This window comes from Palaemon carinicauda, chromosome 40 (genome assembly GCF_036898095.1).
Source record: "Palaemon carinicauda isolate YSFRI2023 chromosome 40, ASM3689809v2, whole genome shotgun sequence".
NCBI classification, from domain to species: domain Eukaryota; kingdom Metazoa; phylum Arthropoda; class Malacostraca; order Decapoda; family Palaemonidae; genus Palaemon; species Palaemon carinicauda.
This window is the reverse complement of record NC_090764.1, coordinates 36,289,301-36,313,924: the sequence shown is the minus strand read 5'-3', so window position 1 is coordinate 36,313,924 and position 24,624 is coordinate 36,289,301. Positions and strand designations below refer to the sequence as shown.

At 34.0% G+C, this 24,624-nt stretch overlaps 2 protein-coding genes across 2 annotated transcripts; one reads left to right on the top strand and one right to left on the bottom strand.

Moving 5' to 3' along the window:
• Positions 1-6,519: 6,519 nt before the first annotated feature.
• LOC137631888 (golgin subfamily A member 6-like protein 25) lies at positions 6,520-9,404 on the bottom strand. Its single transcript, XM_068363894.1, has 2 exons — positions 7,026-9,404; positions 6,520-6,927 (listed from the first exon to the last, which is right to left on the bottom strand). Exons 1-2 carry the CDS (start codon positions 9,402-9,404, stop codon positions 6,520-6,522), a joined length of 2,787 nt encoding a protein of 928 aa, XP_068219995.1.
• A 1,142-nt stretch (positions 9,405-10,546) lies between these two features.
• Positions 10,547-10,969, top strand: LOC137631887 (uncharacterized). The gene has a single exon (XM_068363893.1). The coding sequence runs from the start codon at positions 10,547-10,549 to the stop codon at positions 10,967-10,969; it is 423 nt and encodes a 140-aa protein (XP_068219994.1).
• Positions 10,970-24,624: the final 13,655 nt, after the last annotated feature.

Genomic DNA, 24,624 nt, shown 5'->3' with positions numbered 1-24,624 from the left:
AGCAGGGCCTCTGACTAAACAACGTCTATAGCATTGCAATAGTGGAGTAAAGGGTAAGAACACCTGGCGTTTTCTTTTCTCTCTTTTTCTGTCAGTCCTTTTTCTATATTTAATTAAAAGTTATTTTAAGGGACACGTACACAATAGTGCGATCTGTGTTTGTCTTAGTTGTTATTTCCCAGAACCTGAATCCAAACCTTTGCGTAATTATGGACGTGTTTAGTCCTCTTGTGGGTTGTCCTGTTCTCGTCTATTCTTTTCTCCTTGAGACTGACTAGATCTAGGTACAGAGTCTTTTTAATTAGACTTGTTACGTTAATCCTTAGTGGCTAGGAAGTTGAAATTGTGGATAACTTAAGGTGCATCCATACGTGTCATCGAGCATGTGCTGGCAACAAGTAGGTAACAAGAAAGCTGGTAATAAGTTTAACAATCTTCTCCACAAGAAATTGGTACTCCTAGCTGGCAGAGAGAGAGAGAGAGAGAGAGAGAGAGAGAGAGAGAGAGAGAGAGAGAGAGAGAGAGAGAGAGAGATCCTGTACAAGAGGAATCTTCGTCATTAAGGAAATTAGAGAGAGAGAGAGAGAGAGAGAGAGAGAGAGAGAGAGAGAGAGAGAGAGAGAGAGAGAGAGAGAGAGAGAGAGAGAGAGATCTTGTACAAGAGGAATCTTCGTCGTCAAGGAAAAGAAAGAAAAAAGAGATGAAAAAGTTCCTTTTCTTTCTTCATTTTCTTCCATTATCTTTTCTTTCTGTTTCTCTTCCTTCTCTTTTTCGAGTTCTTTAAACTCCGAAATTTTCTCGTTTTCTTCTTTTTTTTCTTTTTCCATTATCTTTTTCTTTATCTTCCTTCTCTTTTCGAGTTCTTTAAACTACGCATCTTTCTCATTTTCTTTCTTCTTTTCTTCTATTATCTTTTATTTCTTTCTCTTCCTTCTCCTTTTCAAGTTCTTTAAACCCGGCATTTTTCTCCTTTGCTTCCTTCTTTTCTTCTATTTTTTATTTTTCTTCCTTCTCCTTTTCAAGTTTTTTAAACCCGGCATTTTTCTCCTTTACTTTCTTCTTTTCTTCTACTAATTTTTTTTCTTTCTCTTCCTTCTCATTTTCAAGTTCTTTAAACCCGGCATTTTTCTCCTTTGCTTTCTTCTCTTCTTCCATTATCTTTTATTTCTTTCTCTTCCTTCTCCTTTTCAAGTTCTTTAAACCCGGCATTTTTCTCCTTTGCTTTCTTCTCTTTTTCCATTATCTTTTATTCTTTCTCTTCCTTCTCCTTTTCAAGTTCTTTAAACCCGGCATTTTTCTCCTTTGCTTTCTTCTTTTCTTCCATTATTTTTTATTTCTTTCTCTTCCTTCTCCTTTTCAAGTTCTTTAAACCCGGCATTTTTCTCCTTTGCTTTCTTTTTTTCTTCCATTATCTTTTATTTCTTTCTCTTCCTTCTACTTTTCAAGTTTTTTAAACCCGGCATTTTTCTCCTTTGCTTTCTTCTCTTCTTCCATTATCTTTTATTTCTTTCTCTTCCTTCTCCTTTTCAAGTTCTTTAAACCCTGCATTTTTCTCTTTTTCTTTCTTCTTTTCTTCCATTATCTTTTATTTCTTTATTTCTTTCTCCTTTTCAAGTTCTTTAAACCCTGCATTTTTCTCTTTTTCTTTCTTCTTTTCTTCCATTATCTTTTATTTCTTTATTTCTTTCTCTTTTCAAGTTCTTTAAACCCTGCATTTTTCTCTTTTTCTTCCTTCATTTTTCTCTTTTTCTTTCTTCTTTTCTTCCATTATCTTTCATTTCTTTCTCTTCCTTCTCCTTTTCAAGTTACTTAAACCCTGCATTTTTCTCCTTTTCTTCCATTATCTTTTATCTTATTTCTCTTCCTTCTCATTTTAAAGTTCTTTAAACCCTGCCTTTTTCTCTTTTTCTTTGTTTTTTTCTTCCATTATCTTTAATTTTTTCCTCTTCCTTCTCCTTTTCAAGTTCTTTAAACCCTGCATTATTCTCCTTTTCTTTCTTCTTTTCTTCCATTATATTTTTCTTTCTCTGCCTTCTCCTTTTCAAGTTCTTTAAACCCGGCAATTTTCTCCTTTTCTTTCTACTTTTCTTCCATTATCTTTTATTTTATTTCTCTCCCTTCTCCTTTTCAAGTTTTTTAAATCCTGCATTTTTCTCCTTTTCTTCCATTATCTTTCATTTCTTTCTCTTCCTTCTTCTTTTCAAGTTCTTTTTTCTTCTTCTTTGTCTGCATCTTTTCCCACTTCTATGTGGGGTTGATGTTTCTGGTCAGCTTTCTCCATCTACCTCTCTCACACCTCATCACCGGTTAATTCCTTTGATCGAATGTCATCCTTGATACAGTCCATCCACCTTCGCTTTGGTTTCCCTCTCCTTCTCGTTCCCTGTACCTCCATTTCCATCACTCTCCTCCCAATATACTGTTCATCTCTTCTCATGGCTGTAGTAACACAAGGTATTAGAGATCTGTCTTTTTGGTGTATGCTTTTTGCTGATGATGTTATACTGTGTAGCACTAGGCGAGAGGTAGTAGAAGAGAAATTGGAGGAGTGGAAAAGAGATATGGAAAATATAGACTTGAAGATCTGCAGGAAAAAGACAGAGTATTTGAGATTGAAAAATGGCGAGAATGGGGAAGTTAGTTTACAAGGAGGGAGATTGAAAAGAGTATGAAATTTTAGGCATTTAATATCGACAGTTGCAGAGGATGGTGATCTTGGGGCAGAAATAAACCACAGAATACAAGTAGGATGGAATAATTGGAAAAAAAGTGCGTGGAGTACTATGCGACAGGAAAATAGGGGTCAAATTGAAAGGTAAAGTACACAGGACAGTTGTGAAACCGGCAATGATGTATGGAGCGGAGATGTGGGCAATAAAGAAGACAGAAGAGAAGAAGATGGATATGGCAGAGATGAAAATATTGAGATGGATGTGTGGGGCGACAAGAAGAGATAAGATATGCAATGAGGTAATTAGGGGTACCACAGGAGTTGGAAAACTATCAGATGAGATCCAAGAAAGTAGACTGAGGTGGTACGGTTATGTCAGGAGAAGAGATGATCAGTATATTGGGAGGGGAGTAATGGAAATGGAGGTACAGGGAACGAGAAGGTGAGGGAGACCAAAGCGAAGGTGGGTGGACTGTATCAAGGATGACCTGCAATCAAAGGGATTAACTGGTGATGAGGTGTGGCACAGAAGTGGTGGAGAAAGCTGACCAGAAACATCGACCCCACAAAGAAGTGGGAAAAGATGTAGACAAAGAAGAAGATGAAGAAGCTCTTCACCTAACTGTAAATGCCACCCTCAAAAAGATGATGCAGCTTTTTTCCCCAGTAATATGGTTTTGGCCCAACCTCCAAGAACTAGTCTGCATACTAGAAAAATCCCAGCTTCATCCCTCTGCAGAGCTGGACATCTAGATTATTCCCCCCAGAACCACCCGAAGGTTGGTATCTGAAAAAATAGATCTAGATATCCGACCATATTGTACACTTGACAAAGGCCCTGTACACCCCATCAAGATACATAGCATACTAGAATCAGCCAGGTCCTTCCCTCTGCAAAGCTAAACATCCTTCAAGTTGAGCAGTCGGGCTAACAATCGTCCTAAGGCCAGGATGGAAGAATTGGAAAAAAGTGTGTGGAGTACTATGCGACAGAAAAATAGGGGTTAAGTTGAAAGTTAAAGTACACAGGACAGTTGTGAGACCGGCAATGATGTTTGGAGCAGAGATGTGGGCAATAAAGAAGACAGAAGAGAAGAGGATGGATGTGGCAGAGATGAGAATGTTGAGATGGATGTGTGGGGTGACAAGAAGAGATAAGATATGGACTAAAGTAATTAGGGGTACCACAGAAGTTAGAAAACTATCAGATGAGATCCAAGAAAGTAGACTGAGGTGGTACGGTCATTTCATGAGAAGAGATGAACAGTATATTGGGAGGAGAGTAATGGAAATGGAGGTACAGGGAACGAGAAGGCAAGGGAGACCAAAGCGAAGTTGGGTGGACTGTATCAATGATGACCTTCGATCAAAGGGATTAACTGGTGATGAGGTGTGGGACAAAGGTAGATGGAGAAAGCTAACCAGAAACATCGATCCCACATAGAAGTGGGAAAAGATGTAGACAAAGAAGAAGAAGAAGCTCTTCACATAACTATAAATACCACCCTCAAAATGATGATGCAGCTTTTTTCCCCAGTAATATGGTTTTGGCCCAACCTCCAAGAACTAGTCTGCATACTAGAAGAATCCCAGCTTCATCCCTCTGCAGAGCCGGTCTTCTAGATTATTCCCCCAGAACCACCCGAAGGTTGGTATCCGAAAGAATAGATCTAGATATCCGACCACGTTTTACACTTGACTAAGGCCCTGTACACCCCATCAAGGTACAGAGCATACTAGAATCAGCTAGGTTCCTTCCCTCTGCAAAGCCAAACATCCTTTAAGTTGAGCAGTTAGGCTAACAATCATCCTAAGGCCTCTTATTCTCAAACTTCTTCTTCTTCTTTGTTAACATCTTTTCCCACTTCTATGTGGGGTCGATGTTTCTGGTCAGCTTTCTCCATCTACCTCTGTCCCATACCTCATCACTGGTTAATCCCTTTGATCGAAGGTCATCCTTGATACAGTCCACCCACCTTCGCTTTGGTCTCCCTCTCCTTCTTGTTCCCTGTACCTCCATTTCCATCACTCTCCTCCCAATATACTGTTCATCTCTTCTCATGGCTGTAGTAACACAAGGTATTAGAGATCTGTCTTCTTGGTGTATGCTTTTTGCTGATGATGTTATACTGTGTAGCACTAGGCGAGAGGTAGTAGAAGAGAAACTGGAGGAGTGGAGAAGAGAAATGGAAAATAGAGGATTGAAGATCAGCAGGAAAAAGACAGAGTATTTGAGATTGAAAAATGGCGAGAATGGGGAAGTTAGTTTACAAGGAGAGAGATAGAAAAGAGTTGAGAATATTAGGTATTTAGGATCAACAGTTGCAGAGGATGGTGATCTTGGGCCAGAAATAAACCACGGAATACAAGTAGGATGGAAGAATTGGAAAAAAGTGCTTGGAGTACTATGCGACAGGAAAATAGGGGTAAAGTTGGAAGGTAAAGTACACAGGACAGTTGTGAGGCCGGCAATGATGTTTGGAGCAGAGACGTGAGCAATAAATAAGACAGAAGAGAAGAAGATGATGGGGCAGAGATGAGAATGTTGAGATGTATGTGTGGAGTGACAAGAAGAGATAAGATACGGACTGAAGTAATTAGGGGTACCACAGGAGTTCGAAAACTATCAGATGAGATCCAAGAAAGTAGACTGAGTTGGTACGGTCATTTCATGAGAAGAGATGAACCGTATATTGGGAGGAGAGTAATGGAAATGGAGGTACAGGGAACGAGAAGGTGAGGGAGACCAAAGCAAAGGTGGGTGGACTGTATCAATGACCTTCGATCAAAGGGATTAACTGGTGATGAGGTGTGGGACAGAGGTAGATGCAGAAAGCTGACCAGAAACATCGATCCCACATGGAAGTGGGAAAAGATGTAGCCAAAGAAGAAGAAGCTCTTCACATAACTATAAATGCCACCCCCAAAAAGATGATGCAGCTTTTTTCCACAGTAATAGGGTTTTGGCCCAACCTCCAAGAACTAGTCTGGTTACTAGAAGAATCCCAGCTTCATCCCTCTGCAGAGCCGATCTTCTAGATTATTCCCCCAGAACCACCCGAAGGTTGGTATCCGAAAGAATAGATCTAGATATCCGACCATATTGTACACTTGACAAAGGCCCTGTACACCCCATCAAGGTACATAGCATACTAGAATCAGCTAGGTTCCTTCCCTCTGCAGAGCCACCCTTTTCAGTTAGTCCAAGCACCCCTTAAGCTGAGGGGTTTAGCCACAAATCCATCGAGGTGGGCAGTTATTCTAAACATCCCTCGTCTCCTTTTCAAGTTCTTTAAACCCCGCCTTTTTTTCTCTTCTTTCTTCATATTCTTCCACTGTCTTCTTTCTCATTCTCTTAATTCTCTTTTTTGAGTACTTTAAACCTCGTTTTTTTCTCCTTTTTTCTTTTCTACCACTATATTTTCCTTCTTCTCATTTTCAGTTTCTTTCAGTATCTTTTGTTTCTTTATCTCTCTCCTCTTTTTCAACTTCTTTCAACCTCGCATTTATCGCATTTTCTTTTTTCTTTTCTTCCACTATCTTTCCTTTCTCTTTTTTTTTCTTTTCTTTTTCGAGTTTCTTCAACCTTGTATTTTTCTCCTTTTCTCTCTCTATTCTTTCAGTATCTTTTATTTTTTTCTCTTTCTTTTTCTTCCCTTTTTTGAGTTCTTTAAACCTCGCATTTTTCTCCCTTTCTCTTTTTCTTTCAGTATCTTTTGTTTCTCTTTCTCTTTGTTTTTATTCTCTTTTTAAATTCCTTTCAACCTCATATTTTTCTCATTTTCTCTTTTTTTTCCGTATCTTTAGTTTCTCTTTCTTCTTTTTTCGAGTTCTTTCAACCTTGCATTTTACTCATTTTCTTTTTTCTTATCTTTCACTATCTTTTGTTTCTCTTTTTTCTGCTTTTCGAGTTCTTTCAACCTCGCATTTTTCTCCCTTTCTCTCATTTTTTCTTTCAGTTTCTTTTGTTTTGCTTTCTCTTTCTTCTTTTTTTCTAGTTCCCTAAACCTTGCCTTTTTCTCCTTTTCTTTCTTCTTTTCTTTCTCTTTCTTTTGCTTTTCTTTCTTCTCTTTTTTAATTTCTTTCATCTTTTGTTTCTTTTTCTTTTTCTTCTCTTTTTCGAGCTCTTTCAACCTCGCATTTTTCTCCTTTTCTCTCTTTTTTTCTTTCAGTTTCTTTTGTTTCTCTTTTTTCTGCTTTTCGAGTTCTTTCAACCTCGCCTTTTTCTTCTTTTCTTTCTTTTTTTCTTCCACTATCTTTTGTTTTTCTTTCTTTACTTTTTCAATTTCTTTCATCTTTTGTTTTCTTTTTTTACTTTTTCAATTTCTTTCATCTTTTGTTTTTCTTTCTTTACTTTTTCAATTTCTTTCATCTTTTGTTTCTCTTTCTCTCTCTTTTTTTTTCGTTCCTTAAACTTTGCATTTCTTTCATTTTCTCTCTTCTCCTTTTCTTTGGCAGTTGACTTTTCCTCCTTTAATCTCATTTTCTCTTCTTTCATCCTTTCTTTCCTCATTCTTATCTTCTCTTTTTCTCTCTTTTTCTCCTCTCTCTCCGTTGCATCCCTCATTCTTATCTTCTCTTTTCTCTCTTTCTCTTTCCCTATTTCACTCATTTCATTTTTGCCTTCTTCTGGCCTTACATTGATATAATTTCCCTTTTCACTATGCCTTTCTTCCTCCTTCCTTTCTTTCAACTCCTCTCTTTTCTTTTTCTCTTCCCTCTCCCTTACAATTTTCTTCAATCTCATCTTCAAATTTTTCAAATTCTTTTCCCTTTTTTTAAATAATTTTTCCGCGTCTTTCGTCGTCCTCATCTTTTTTTCCCTCTTACGCTTAATCATCTTTCTTTTTATGAAATCCGACAACAAGAAACATTTAAAAAGGAATAATATTACATTCCAACGAGATGGGTTTTTATTTGAATCTATTAGATCTATCATCTGCTGCACTTTCCTTTCTTCGACTTTTTTCTCTATTTTTACCACCTTATCTAACATTTTCTGATATTTCTCCAATTCTTTCCTCCTTCTTTTCTCCTCCTTAACTCTCTTTATCTTTTTCTTCCCTTCTTTCTTCCCCTTTCCCTCCATTTTTGGCCCTGTCTCTTTCCACTCCCTTTTGTCTTCCTCTAACTTCAAATTTTGATTAATTTTCCTTTCCAACAAGTGCAATAGACTTTCGCATATTGCCACCTTCCTCCTCTTCATTTTTTTATTTTTCTTCTTTCTTCCTATATCTTTTAATATTTCCTTCATTCTTCTCTTTTTCTTCCTTTCCTTCGTCAATCTTATCTCCTTTTCTCTTTCTTTCTCCTCTCTCTTCTTTGCATCCCTTATTCGTATCTTCTTTCGACTCTCCTTTTCTTTCCTTATTTCAATCATTTCAAATTCCCCTTCCTCTGGCCTTACATTGATATCCTCCTCCTTTTTGCTATGCCTTTCTTCCTCCCTTTCCTTCATCTTGTCTCTCCTCTCCCTTTCAATTTCCTTCAGTCTCATCTCCTCCAAAATTTTCAGATTCTTTTCCAGTTTTTTATATATTTTTTTCTCGGCTTTTGTCGTCCTCATAATTTTCTCCATCTTGTGTATCATCCTCTTTTCCCTTAAAAACTTCGGCAACAAAAAATATTTAAAAGGGAATAATATTATGTCCAACCCATATGAGTTTTTATTTAAAAAATTCAGTAGATCTATAATTTGTCGGATCTTTATTTCCTCTGCTCTTTTCCTCATCTTTGCCACCTTATCTAATATTTTCTCATATTTTTCCAATTCTTTCCTCCTCCTTTTCTCCTCCTTAACTCTCTCTTTGTCTTCTTTCTTTCCTTTTCCCCCGGTTCTTTGCTCATTTTCTTTCAACTCTCTTTTGCTTTCCTGTAACCTCAAATTTTCCTTCCTTTCGCTCTTTTCCTCAATATTAATTTCCTTTTCGAACTTACTCAATAATCTTTCACATTTTTCCACCGTTGTCTTCATTAGTTGATGCTTCCACATCAAATATAATATTAAACTTTCCCAAAAGCGTTCCCCCCAACTTGCGCTTTCTTCTTTGCTATATTTATCTCTTCTCCTTTTTCTTTTCTTCATAATTTTTATCTCTTCTTTTTCTGTTTTTTCCTCCTCTCCCTTTCTTTCCGTCCTCATTCTTATCTCCTTTTCTTTTTCTTGCATCCCCATCAATGCCACCCTGTGAGTCTTCCTTTCCTTAATCAGCTGAGCTTCTAAAGCTTGTATCCTTTCCCTGTTTTCTATGTTTTCTCTTTTTACCTCCTCTTGTTGTTTCTGGAGAAGTTCAATTTCGCATTTAAGGACGCTTATTTGACTTGCCAGTAAATCTATTTTTTCAATATTTCTAGCGTCTGATAGTCTTACGTTTCCTTTAAAATAAAGTTCTCCTTTGTCATTCCTACCTTCTCTCTCGGTCTTCCAAATTACTTTTCTATCACCATGTAAACTTTCCGTTTCGATCCTGCATTTGGTAAAAGCCTCAGAATAAAATTGACTCATACCATCATTCTCAGACAACAGATTATCTACGTCCAGATTAGTTTCCTGCAAATCCTCTTCGTTTGTCGAGAAACCGTAGGTGTTTTGTGCCGTGTTAGATTTCTTTGTGAAGCGTCCTCTCGTTTTGTCTCGATTGACTTTCGTCAAGAGATCCTCTCTGGTTGTTTTGATGAGCGAAATGAACAGCAACAGCAAAAGTACGTTCGATAACATGAAATACCCCAACATCCATAACAAATAAGTGTTTGTCTCACGGGAGAAGGCAAACGCTTTCCCGTACAAAACACAATAATTGCAAAAGTTTTCCATTTTAAGATACGGTAGATTCGGTGTGACGTAGCAATGTTTCTAGAAACGACGATTTGCGATGGGATCGGAGTTTGAAGACTTTTCGACTCCAGAAGGCTTTTGAAGACTTCCTGACTCCAGAACGCTTTCAAATACTTCCTGACTCCAGAAGGCTTTTGAAGACGTCACGACTCCAAAAGGCTTTGGAAGACTTCCAGACTCCAAAAGGCTCCAAGCTCCTGACTGGAGACGTGGGCGATATGGCGTAGGAAAAACAATTGAAGCTGTCACTTCGGAAGAATTCCTTAATGGAAATCCGGCTCAAAGACAGAAAAGATTCAAGAAGACATTCTGCAGCATGTCTCCAGAACTTAGCCTGAAGCCTTCCGAACCGATGCAAAACATTTGAGACTACAACTGAAATCTTGAAGTTTGATTTCTATGGAAGATTATTTTCCGTGGCATTTTCACGATTTTTTTGTGGAAGATATCTTCAAAATTTTCATTTTTGGTGTGTGTGTGTGTGTGTGTCTGTGTGTGTGTGTATGTATGTATTTAAAGACATTTGAATATTAACAAGACTAAAACGGAATTTTCCGTGCGAAGGCTCAAGAAGAAAACAAGATCCTCAAACCCAATCCAGAAGGAGAATCTTGTGGAGTCTTCATGTCCTCCACATACTATTTCAATCGCTTTTCCTACGCGGAATCTGCAGAGATGCAAAGAGCTCCGGAGACCAAAAGTAGCTTGGCGTCTTCAGAGTCAGGAATCTGAAGAAGTCTTCAAACACTGGGTACTTGAGTTACGCAAAAGAGAGAATAAAAGAATAAAGAAAGACAAAGAGAAAAAAGAGAAGATAAAACGAAAGAAGAAAGAAGAAAAACAGAGAGAAAAGGAGGAGAGTGCGAAACTAAAGATATGCAAAAGAGAGAATAAAAGAATAAAGAAACACAAAGAGAAAAAGAGAAGATAAAACGAAAGGAGAAAGAAGAAAAACAGAGAGAAAAGGAGGAGAACGCGAAACTAAAGTTACGCAAAAGAGGGAATGAAAGAATAAAGAAAGACAAAGAGAAAAAGAGAAGATGAAACGAAAGGAGAAAGAAGAAAAACGGAGAGAAAAGGAGGAGAATGCGAAACTAAAGTTACGCAAGAGAGAGAATAAAAGAATAAAGAAAGACAAAGAGAAAAAAGAGAAGATAAAACGAAAGAAAAAAGAAGAAAAACAGAGAGAAAAGGAGGAGAATACGAAACTAAAGATACGCAAAAGAGAGAATAAAAGAATAAAGGAAGACAAAGAGAAAAAAGAGAAGATAAAACGAAAGAAGAAAGAAGCAAAACAGAGAGAAAAGGAGGATAATGCTAAACTAAAGATACGCAAAAAGGAGAATATAAGAATAAAGAAAGACAAAGAGAAAAAAGAGAAGATAAAACGAAAGAAGAAAGAAGAAAAACAGAGAGAAAAGGAGGAGAACGCGAAACTAAAGATACGCAAAAAAGGAGAATAAAAGAATAAAGAAAGACAAAGAGAGAAAATAGAAGATAAAACGAAGGGAGAAAGAGAAAAAAGAGAAGATGAGAAGAATGCAATGAGCGAACAAAAGAATCGAGAAAAAGAAGATGAAAGAAAAAGAGGAAGGGAAAAGAGAGAAGTAAAGGAGAAATTTCCAGAGTAAAGGAACGCAAAAGGGAGGGGTATAGAATAAGGAAAGAGAGAAATGTGTTTTACAGAAAAATAAAGAAAAGAAGGCGAGTTCTAAAGGCCCAATAAACGCAAAAAAAAAAAAATGTTCTAGCTAATTAGTCCGCTATATCATGTCAATTGTTCATGTTTTCGCAAAAGCAGCTGATTTATATATTCTGAACAATTTTAGATACGGAGCCACTATTTTGTATTTTTCTTTCTCTTGGTTAGAGTTCTCTTGTAACACACACACACACACACACACATATATATATATATATATATATATATATATATATATATATATATACTTTTTTCGCTGGGTGGGAGAATATATGTGCATGCATATATATATATATATATATATATATATATATATATATATATATATATATATATAGATAGATATGCATGCATGCACATATATTCTCCTACCCCGCGAAAAAAGTATATATATATATATATATATATATATATATATATATATATAATATATATATATATATATATATATATATATATGTGTATATATATATATATATATATGTATGTATGTATGTATGTATGTATGTATATGCAAAATACAGTATATCCCTTTCTGAGTGGAGATACCTTAACGTGGTGAAAGGGTTTGAGTATCGCCTCGATCAGCAAATCTGTACTAGTCATGGCCACCCATACTAAGTTAGGTGAAGAAGAGTGCCTTATGCATTTCTTTCAAGAACACATTATGTCAGAAATAGCCATACATGAGAGAGAGAGAGAGAGAGAGAGAGAGAGAGAGAGAGAGAGAGAGAGAGAGAGTTGCCTTGGGATAACAATGAAACAATTATTAGTAATAGCATTCGCATGGCAAGAGATCAATCTCCGCCCAGGACCGTGAGTTTAAGCTGTTTACTGGGGAGGCTACTGCTGTGGTAGGTCACCACAGTGGGGGGTTGGGCTTGCCCGGCTGACGTTCTGGTGAACATCTATTCTGATGGAACTGGAACTGAAACCAGTCACCTTTAACCTTTAGTGTAGGGTGAAATGATTTTTCACTAAGAAAATGGAAAATGAAATTAGAATTTTCTTTCTGAATAAATTTCAAGTGGCTCTTATGTTGATTATCATCAAAGTTTTAACATACAGTTGATGTTACATATGCTAAACACACACACACAGACAAAATAAAAAATAATTTCTTATTTTAGCTCAGTTTTTGGTTATTTTTATTTTCAAACAATTTTGTCGGGGAGATTGATTAAGGGACCCAGGAAGTGTCCAGAATTTCCCGAAAGTACACATAGATTACATTTAATTGTTTAGAATTTTGTAATTGGAGTGTGGCATTAGATAAAATTAATAAATTTGCTGTCTCGCATATAATGATGTCTTTCGCAATCATTGGTTTAACCTTTTAAAATTGTGAAGGTTACCCTTTGTGCAGAAAATTGTAGAAAAAAAATATGGGTATATAAAATTGTACTAAACATTATAATATTATAGAAACCATTGGCATACAACAATTTATTGACTGATCAAATGGAATGCATTCACGGAAGAATAAACATGGTTAAAAAAGGTAAAACTTCCTAAATGAATTTAAAATATTTCCTTGTGTTCAAACGTCTAAAAAATCTGATATCTTTCCTCGTTACAACGACTGATTCTCTTTCGGCTACATCGAATAAGGTTTCAAATGAGATCTATATCTTCATCAGTTACCTGGTCCATTTGGCGTTCTATATATGAGGTTAATGATTGATGACACAAAATTAAAGGAATTATGTATGAGAAATATTCAATATGAATTTGTCTGACTTTAGTCATTAACTTAATAGGTCATGGACGAGAGAGAGAGAGAGAGAGAGAGAGAGAGAGAGAGAGAGAGAGAGAGAGAGAGAGAGAGAGAGAGAGAGAGAGAGAGTTCTCCTTTTATGCATGACAGAAAAAGCTTCATTTAGTGGAAATAAGTAGTGCAATTTTATGCATATAGATGAATTAAAAAGTTAAAAAGACATCCTAACTCTACCATACAGAGAAAATTCGTACAGCGATCAATTTTTTGAATCGATTCAAGGAAGAATAAATACTGCGAGTAAGTCAAACAAAATATCTTGAAATGAAAGAGAAATCTTTCCTTATGATTAAACAACACAAAAAGACCTAATTTCGTTCCCATGATACATCAAACGATTCCTATTCCAAGGAACCAGAAAGGGATTTTCAAAGTTCACTCGGCTGCATCGAAGGTTGCAAATGAGATTTCATTTATTTAATTTGCGTTTTTATCATTAATGTTTTTTTTTTTTTTAGTTAAAAATCATTTGCAGTTTTATTTGAGCAAGACTGCTTGAGATGAATTTTTGATGACCCTAAATGAAATTGATATTTTATGAAAGCAATATTGAGTGCCTTTTTCTGTGATAGTATTCATTATCTTAAGGAGAGAGAGAGAGAGAGAGAGAGAGAGAGAGAGAGAGAGAGAGAGAGAGAGAGAGAGAGAGAGAGAGAGAGAGAGAGAGTACACACCTCCAATGTATCTTTACACAAAGCTAAACTTTGTAATCGTGTACGTTTCATAAACTGTTTAGATTCGTGTTTCTTATACCTCATACTTGGAACGCTATTTTTTACCGGCCGTGAAAGAAAAATTAGGACAAAATCAAATTAACAGACAAATTGAATTTTATTTTAAATGATCAGTGTTGTAATGCTATGTATGTCTACTTTCATCTTCAGATAAAAAGCAAAATCTCTCGTGAACGATGAAGTAGGTGTAGTTGGCTTACAGCATAGAACATTCATTTAAGAATGTAATATACATGTGAGTGTTAACTACAAACTGGGTTCTATCGAATAATCAAATTGGGATTGAATTGAAGAAAGGATTATCTCGAACTAACTGCTTTAGAATTTTATTATATGTGCCCCTTTTGTATAGTCACTTTCATAGACGTTCTTTTAAAATCCTTATTGGTGAATTATCAGTTTTGGTAATTTGAGTTTAAGCGAAATGAGATATTTTTATGTTAGAAATCTAATTAGTTTCGTGAAGGCCTACTTATCTGTGTTATCATAAACTATGTATTTTGTTTATTTTTTATCCCTAATAATTTTTCATGCTAGTTTTTTTATAGAAATCTTTATGAATATTTAATTATAAGCATTCCTGTTAAGTTAAATAATACGCATTTTTCTCTAGATTACTATTTCAAATCATAAACCATTTGCATTTCGAATATCTTCAATGAAATTTTATTATTTGATAAAATAATTGCTTCCACCATATGGTTAATATGATAAAAGTTTTTGTATCGAAGAGAAAAACGACTTATTATAATAAAACTATCTATCATCGCTTGTTATTTAATGAGTTAAGGAATAATAGAATGAAAACAAAATTAACAGAAGGATTTTACAAATGCACAGCTGTTGCCATTCGTTTCTTATCTAATTGTCATTGTTGAGAGGGAAGGCGAGATCTCTTATGGCTCTCAAATGGAAAAAAGAAAGGATGTTTACGCTTGGGTATCAATATATCGTCATTTGCATAATGAGGACAATAATGTTTTCTCCTTTTTTCTAATGGCAAAGTCCATCAGTTAGAGTGTTTTTGCTGAAATTCACTCTTCCCATCGAGGAGAGAGAGAGAGAGAGAGAGAGAGAGAGAGAGAGAGAGAGACTTGGCAATCTTCTTAGTTTTGTCATTTTTAAAGACATGCGGAACTTCCTAGCTTAATTAAAAGCGAATAGATTTTTTTCAGTGGAAACGTTATATTATTTATTGGCTTCAAATATACGTTGCCAATATCACATATTGAAAACGAAATAAGTAATCCATTTATAAAGTAATTATTTTAATTTCCTTTACAAATACCTTTGAAATAGAAAATTGGTTTCATCCTATTTTTTATTTGTTTCAAGGTATCTTTATATTTTAGGTATAATTAGTTTCAGGAGATAACTTTATATTTAGGCAGATATGTCAATTGAATCATCAAAACGGAGGGGGGGGGGGAGGTTGGCGAAAGTCGTCCTTTAAGCCAGATACAAAAAGATTTATCTCAAGATTTTACTGAAAATGTTACCCTATATTTAATATTTGATTTACCACGGTATTAAGCAAGTGTTGTAGTTTAATTGTTTTTATATTTTGAACTGAAATCCGTAACTGAAATCTTATAAAACCAGTATAAGCATCTTACATTATCACATTTGATATCACCAGTAAAAATCACTCAACTTCATCGTGTGAGGTATTGGACTTGCAAGACACATACTAAGTCTCCTTGTCTGAATCAGGTGAATCGGCTTTGGCTTCGTCCTCTGTGCATGCCATTACGTTAAACGTACTACAGTTTTATACAACTTTCACCGGTGATGTTTTGAAAGTGTGGGTGTCATCTCATATAGTCTGCCGCTGATATATTAATTGATACATTTTTATTCAAAATATTTCCTTATGAATTAATAGCCATTGTAGTTAACCGTAACTGATATCTGGTTAATTTCAATTTAATTATGTGAAGTCTATTGAGAGAGAGAGAGAGAGAGAGAGAGAGAGAGAGAGAGAGAGAGAGACTTGGCAATCTTAGTTTTGTCATTTTTAAAGACGCGGAACTTCCTAGCTTAATTAAAAGCGAATAGATTTTTGTCAGTGGAAACGTTATATTATTTATTGGCTTCAAATATGATACGCTGCCAATATCGCATATTGAAAACGAAATAAGTAATCTATTTATAAAGTAATTATTTTAATTCCCTTTACAAATACCTTTGAAATAGAAAATTGGTTTCATCTTAGGTTCTATAAGTTTCAGGGTATCTTTATATTTTAGGTATAATTGGTTTCAGGAGATAACTTGATAATTAGGCAGATATGTCAGTTGAACCATCAAAAAAAAAAAAGGGGGGGGGGATAGTCGTCCTTTAAGCCAGTTACAAAAAGTTATCCTAAGATTTTACTGAAAATGTCGCCCTATATTTGATATTCTATTTACCAGGGTATTAAGCAATGAATGAATGAATGATTTGAAGTTCTCTTGCATCCTGACATCGAAGGTCATTTACGCCGATAAAACTGTTGCAGTTTAATTGTTTTTATATTTTGAAAAAAAAAAATCAGTAACTGAAATATTATAAAACCAGTATAAGGATTTTAGAAGATCACATTTAATATCACCCGTAAAAGATCACCATATCATCGTGTAAAGTATAATTGGACTTGCATGACTGATACTAAGTCTCACTGTATGAATCAGGTCAATCGGCTTTGCCTTCGTCGTCTGCGCCCTACAGTGATTCATCCTCTGTTCATGTCATTAAGCAGTTTTATCTAACTTTCACCGGTGATGTCTTGAAAGCATGTGTGACATCTCATATAGTGTACCGCCGATATGGTAATTAATGCGCATTTACTCAAATTATTTCTATATAAATTAATATTCATTGTAGTTAACCATAAATGATAACCGGGTAATTTCAATTTAATTATGTGAAATTTTAAAGCAGGATTTTCTTTTTCATGGATACATTTAAGTTACTTCTGGGCAAATAGATTTCACCATCAGTAATGAACGAAAACTCTTATAATGGAACCGCCTGTTTTCCACGTTATATTCTGACGAGGAAAATATAGATAAAAAAGAAATATTTTACACACATTTAGCAAACTGCCATTTCCTTCATATGTAATTATCATTTGCTACAATTAACATTCCCTTCCAACTCTGATATTAAAAAGTGAAGAAACTGTTACATCTGGATAACAATTTGGCCTCATTTGTATAATGAGGACAATGATGGAAATTTCTTCTTGTTCCCTAATGGCACCTGGGATTAACTTGATTGCCTTTGTTGAAGGTCATCTTAACCGGTGCAAAATGTTGAGACAGACAGGGAGCCGCTTTTGCAATTCTTTAATTGCGTGTTAATCTTTTTGAATAGTTTTGCGCATCACATGTATTGCATGTGTTCATTTTAACTATATGTTGATAAAGTATTAATTTAAGCAAAGCTGAAAGAAACCAGAAGTAAAGGCAAACAAGCAAGACTAAGAAAAATATAAATTACCTAGAATTATTACTTTATTTAGAGTTGTTGTTTTGATAAAGTTATGGTATTGTTGACTTAATGCATAAGTCATACTTTGAGCTTGTGAGATCCAATTTTCATATTTAGTTTAATATTTGAATTACCCCAGGAAGAAAATCTAAACTGTCCGATTTTTCTGGTTTTCTATTTATTTTGTTTAAGGTCCTGGGATGTAGTAGATAAGTACTTGCAATAGGGGAAGTGGACTGCATTCCCAATTGAACATTTTGTGTGTTAATGTGGGAGTACGTGTTCCGTGCCTCGTTATTATACTTTTTTTTTTTTTTCAGTTCTTTGTTATCAAGGATTTTGCTAGCTAATTAAGTCCTTTTAAATCATAGGTATTGTTTTAAGGATATCCGCGTGTCTGCCGTTTTTTTCTTTGGTCTTATCTAATGGACAATCATTTGTCATCTTATTCATGGAAAAGTTGTTGCATTATTGAGCAATGTCTGCCTCTTGATATATGTTGATTGGGGGGAACATTTTTATAGCTTTTGGTGTTACGGCTTGATCGAATCTTGACTATGTCTGGAAGAATATGACTCCTATCTTAAGCCGTTTCTCTCCAGGTTTTGGTTTAGGTAACAATAAGGTACTGAAGATGGGATTTCTAGTTCTGTGATGCTGTTCACTCCTTCGTTATTTTCAAGTTTTTATAGTTTAAAAAGGAAAGATTTATTGTTCATACAGTTTTGTAGTTTTTCCTTATTTCCTTTCCCCGCTGGGCTATTTTCCCTGTTGGAGCCCTTGGGCTTATAGCATCCTGCTTTTCCAACTAGGGCTGTACCTTAGCAAGTAATAATAATAATAATAATAATAATAATAATAATAATAATAATAATGATGATGATGATGATGATTCACCATTCCCACTGGCCTTTTAGGATACATATAATATTGGTCATATGTTCTTTAAAGGTATTAAAGGCTACTCATGAATGGCAAAGGCAAGGGAAAGTGACAATGCCTTAGCTACCAGGAGAATGGCCTAGTGACTCCATATATACATATGATAAGCGCCCGAGACCCCTCTCCACCCAAACTAGGACTAGTGAGGGTCAGGCAATAACTGCTGATGACTCAGCAGGTAGACATATAGGCTCCCCAAACCACCCATCCTTAGCTGAAAAGTAATGACTTTTTTGTTTTTTCTTCCTTGAAGTCTTTGGTAATTATCATAGTTTCTTGCGTGTCTTCATTGTGAGCAAGGGTGTAGGCATTAAATTTTTCATTTAAATAAATCCACTACTTAGTTATTGTGATCTTGATAATTTGTTGTTCAAATCTGTCTATGATAAGGTTTTCAAAATACAAAACTCTGGCTTCCTCATTGAAGGAAAATCTGGTTAATATAAACAACGACCTTTTGCCAGTCTGTCTCTGTTCGCCTTTAATATTCAGACTCTGGCATCTTTTGATACTGAATACTTGCAATTCACCGAAGATAGTAACAACATTTTCATATTATAAAAGTAATGCGTGAACATTTTTAGGAAACAGGTGCTATTCTCTGAAAATGTTGACAATTCCCAATTTTATGTTATCTGTATACTTGTCAAAATTACAATGAAAAAATACACACTTTTACTACATCCATATTCTTATTTCCTATGCGACACTTAGCATTTTTATTTGGTCCGCAATCTGTTGCAATAACTGTCTTTTACGATTAAAATAAAACATTCTGTGATTAAAAGGAGGAATGGGTTCATCAAGCGTATATACAGAAAGGCCACATAGTACAGGACTTGATGGTTTCAGCGACAAGAACATTCGAGGATATTTTTTTCACATCCCTTTTTGGGGACTTGGTCCTTTGGAGGTCAAGGAACTCGGCAAGATAATGGTGTTTTGCCATGTAGCTCGGCATCCTGGATATAATGAGACCGTAGGCCTCAAGTGATTGCTGATTTTATGGGCGTTAAAAAGCCTATAACAAAAGCCGGGCACATAATCCCCTACAACACAAAGGACCCAGTTTTCATCTTGATGACAATAATTGTTGTTTTCACCTTCGTATGTGAAATTATGATGTTACAGATAATACAATTGAATTAAATATGTATGTTTCCTCGTAATGGTAATGAATTTATATATATGTATATATATATATATATATATATATATATATATATATATATATATACAGTATATATATATCTATATATATACATATATATATATATATATATATATATATATATATATATATATACAGTATATATATATCTATATATATATACATATATATATATATATATATATATATATATATATATATATACAGTATATATATATCTATATATATACATATATATATATATACTGTATATATATATATATAATAACCCTTGAGAGAAATTAACGCATGATAAATTCACTAAATAAATACTTAGATTAATGAAGGTCTTGGGACTGATTCAGAAGTAACAGATTCAGCTGGCATGAATCCAACTCAATCTACATCAACAAAGCAATTGAAATTGTGTTTAGTCATTATTTCAGGAAGATAATTGAAACTCAAAACGGATGCATAAATCATAAGCCTAGTCTTGAGAGCTTCGGTCATTAAGCCTTTTTATGGGGGGAAGGCAAATAGAATGGCACAGACACTTCTGAGTCATTGCGACATTCTTCTTGTAGAAGTCGTAGTTTCTAAGTATGGCCGATGCTTATGATAATCACATCAGTATCTTGAGACTTTAAAATACACGCACGTGACCCATGATAAAAGCGCAGTGATGACTTACCTAAAATGAAAGTATGTTAGGAATACTCTACAGTCTAACCCCGTTAGCTTAGTCCAAGGTAGAAAACAAGAATGGATAGAATGCTGGAAAAAAAATTTAGCAAAACTTGATATTGAAATCTCTCTCTCTCTCTCTCTCTCTCTCTCTCTCTCTCTCTCTCTCTCTCTCTCTCTCTATATATATATATATATATATATATATGTATATATATATTTATACATATATATTTATATATATATATACATTTATATATATTTATATATATATATATATATATATATATATATATATATATATTTATATATATATATATATATATATATATATATATATATATATATATATATATATATGTTGTTATTGCCGTTCTTTCAGTGTTTATAACATTGTATAGATGGATATGATAGTAATTTTGGCCTGTTGTCATATACACTGATTTTTTTGTTTAAACAAACATTTGACAGCAACGTTATGAATATCCTACTACGACAAATAAGTACAGGCTACAACGCATAGATATTCAATAAGCTTTTCCCTCTATTTATTAAATTATATATATCTCAAGAATATATCACTTTTGCAAGTGTTATTTTGATTCGTCTTGAAGTTCGAATGTTTATTTGCATTACATTATAACTATTTTTTTATTTTATTAGAAAAGGTATTATAAATGTGAAACAAATCAAGTGTATGCTTAAAGTGCTTCGTAGTACCGCATTGCTGGAGCTATAATTTACAATGTTCTTGTTTAGTATTTCCTATATGTCGATGGCCGTAACACCTTCACTTACTGCTATTTGTCAAATTGGTGAGTTAGGCAACGTTCAATCCGGTCACCACTTGATGGATGGCCACTCAGAAATGCCGGACACATCGGCACCTGAGCCCCCTTCATCATCCGAGAGAGAGAGAGAGAGAGAGAGAGAGAGAGAGAGAGAGAGAGAGAGAGAGAGAGAGAGAGAGTTACAAGGATTTTGAAACGCCTCAAAAACATTTTAGTCCGTCCGTGGATACTCCATTTGATTTTGGGTAGAGCAAATTAGTATGTTTAGAGTTTTTATGAGGGGGTTATCCAACTTATTCTTGAATTCGTTTAATGTGTGGAGAGAGAGAGAGAGAGAGAGAGAGAGAGAGAGAGAGAGAGAGAGAGAGAGAGAGAGAGAGAGAGAAGAGTTTTTGTTTGTTTCTTTAAAAAATATCGTTGACCTCTTCAGTTAGCCCAGTGTCCTTGTTGCTTATAAATAGATAGTCAACTGTAGTGTTGATTTTCAGCAAACAAATGATTTCTGATTCATTCTATTCCTAATGAATCCCTATGTTTTCTCGATTTATTGATCGATTAAAATTCCATATTTTGTCTTGATCAAAGGCAATGTTGGTAGAAAATGACCAAGATAATGACCTTTCCAAGTTATTGTATAAGTCATTTTTCTATGGAAACCTCAGAATTCAATAAAGGTAAAAAAGGAGGGAATATCTGAAAATTTACAGTAGCTATAATAAGAATGATGAAACTTTCATTTAGATATTTTTGTATATATATTCATAAAGGCCACATATTTGACTGCATGATCATAAACCTTAATTATGCATTTTGCTGCTAATTCATGTGTTAAAAATTTATATACTATTATATTATAATAACTTTCTATTCAGTTATTGCATTTATTCTCTTGTTATTTTCAATCTTTTATAGTTTTTGCTTGAAAGATTATTTTAATGTTATTATTAGTCTTAAACTTCTCTTGTAGTCTTTCCTTATTTCCTTTCCTCACTGGACTATTTTCCCTGTTGGAGCCCTTGGGCTTATAGCATCCTGCTTTCCCAACAAGGGTTGTAGCTTAGCAAGCAATAATTATAACAATAATATTAATATTAAGGATAATAATAATGATGATAAAAATAATAATAATAATAATAAATTCCTTTTAACCAAAATACATGAACCAACCACCACAGGAACACCCAACAAATCCCTTCTAATTAGATATATGCCCAATCCTAGTAATTCCATGGCATAGGATAAAAGTTCACGAATAATCCAAAAGTAATATACACATATACAAGAGTTGCCATTTCATCCTCATATCTAATTAGCATTTGTTACGAGGGAATCCAACATCTCTCTTGGCTCTGAAATGGAAAAGAGAAGGAATGATTGCGCCAGGACATTAATTTATCCTCATTTGTATAATGAGGACAATAATTCATAAACGAGGACAATAATGGAGTTTTCTCCCTCTTTCCTAATGGCAACGGTGATTAGCTCGGTTGCCTTTGCTGAAGGTCATCTCTACATTTGAGAGATGGAGAATGTGGGATAGAATGTTTTCGTTTTCATCTTTTATGATGTTAATGTATAGTCCCTAGGACATTCACTTGAACCTGCTGATACTACGACTATTACTATTATTCATTAATATAATCATCATCCTTTAGGAATAAAAAATCTTATTGATAAAGTAAACTTTTATAAGTTCAAATATTTGAAAAGGGAAATCTAACCAAGAAGTATTAAAAAAAAAAAAAAAATACCAACAACACAAATATTGAAATACGTGCAGAAGAAATCATTTACTCACGAAGAGTTAGCTCCTTGGCAATAGATAATACAGAAAAGTTTATTAGACATTTGATTGAGTGCTTGGTTATGTATAGTTCACTTCTGCCAAAGGCATTTGAAAAAGTTTCAAAATTGTCTGGTCTTAGCTTCCACAATGAAGTAATCTCCACTGACAGCAATAACTCATATAGAATTAAAGTCCTGGTATAATATTGATAACCATAAATGGACAAATTTCTAACATTTTGATAATGGTAGGATTTATGAAAATTTTTTGATAATAAGTTTTTTTCTACTCTCAGAAGTCCTCAAGATACTTTAGTTTTGTTGAAGAAACAAGCGATATATATATATATATATATATATATATATATATATATATATATATATATATATAATATATATATAGATATATATATATATATATATATATATATATATATATATTTATATATATATATATATGTATATATATGTATGTATATATATATTATATATTATATATATATATATATATATATATATATATATATATATATATATATATATATCTATATATATATATATATATATATATTTATATATATATGTATATATATATATATATATATATATATATATATATATATAGATTCCTATGAAACAGAACCCTTCAATTTTAACCCAAAATCAAGTAAGAGTTTTATAATCCGCTACTTATTTTATTATGTTGTTTTAAGACAAAGCAAAAAAGCAGTAACTGGCATTCATCAACAAAGTATAGGTTTTTCGTGAAATTCAGGTCACTAAAACTTAATATGCTAATTATGCACGCTTAATTTGGAAAATCAGGTATTCTATCCATTGCTCATGATCACCTTGCTTGCAACCAAATATACCAAATGTCTAAAAATTTTCATATGATAACTAAATTTTTATTTTTTTGGGGTTTTTTGTCCATAGTTTAGATTGATCGGATCAGCTTTAATGATAGAAAGTTAAAAGAGCTTCTGAACTTATATACAGACATATGTACGCAGAAGGTATAATAGTGAAAAAGGAATTTCCAGGCATTCTGTAAACACCCACGAGTCATTAATCTAGGAATTAAACTTTTTGTACGATTGTTGGTAGTGGGAAGAGATTAACTCGAGCGTGAATGCTGATAAGGAGTTTGAATAAGAAATGGATTAAAATCGCATTTTTGTTTGTTTAGCTGGATGGATATCGTCGTTTGTAGTTGTTTCCCGAACTTCTTCGGCTGTTTTGGTACATTGAGAACATTTGCTCTTTTCTTTAGTATTCTTATTGTGACAATTCGTCATTGTCCTATGTACCAAAATGTAAATAACTTTTTAAAGAGGTGTATTTCAAGTGCATAAATATAAAAGTTACCTGTCGGTAGAGAGAGAATTTTGTAAAAGCAATATTTTTTTCAAACAAGCAGTGAAGTAGAGCGTCCATGAGAATCATTTTTATTTCATTATATATTAAAAAGAATTTACCCATATACTTAGATTTACTCAACGAGAGAAGATTTGAAGAAAATTTAAAGTTGAATGCATATAAAAGATCTAATTTTTGTGTTTCTATAACACTTGCCCATGAACAATTTATATATATTTTACGAAGTTTTATTTTTTTATGACGCTTTCTGTCCGCATATTCCTACTGTTTATTAATATCTGATATTTCAGGTTTGAAAAGCGAGCCTGGTATTTTTTTTTTCTTTCCCTTGTCTTTGATCTGCTCATTTCAGTTTCTTTGATCTGCTTGACGACTTCCACTCTCTCACTTTGTGTCATGCTCTCTGGTTTGTTCTACAGTATTTCTTATCGGGAACTCGCATTGTCTTTGCTTTATCTGAAATTCTCTTATTTAGATCTCGCATTCTGTTTTATATCACATTGTATCGTGTTTGGACCAATCCTTCTCATTGTTTTGTTTCACAATTTCCCTTTTTGTCTATTATTTACCCATGGTATTTGTCCTTTGTTTCACATTCTCTTATATTTGGGCCTTTCAGGCTCTGCTTTACGTCATATTTCAAATTATTTCTTATTTAAAACTGTGCTTCTCTTTGGTAATGCCTACCACTTTCCTCTG

Excerpts from the sequence above, each read along its gene's own strand:
- LOC137631887 (XM_068363893.1), top strand. The coding sequence starts at position 10,547 with ATGAAACGAAAGGAGAAAGAAGAAAAACGGAGAGAAAAGGAGGAGAAT.
- LOC137631888 (XM_068363894.1), bottom strand. The coding sequence starts at position 9,404 with ATGTTGGGGTATTTCATGTTATCGAACGTACTTTTGCTGTTGCTGTTC. Across the intron at positions 6,928-7,025 it reads AGATGAAAGAAATTGAAAAA|ATAGTGGAAGAAAAAAAGAA; the intron begins GTAAAGAAAGAA and ends GAAAAACAAAAG.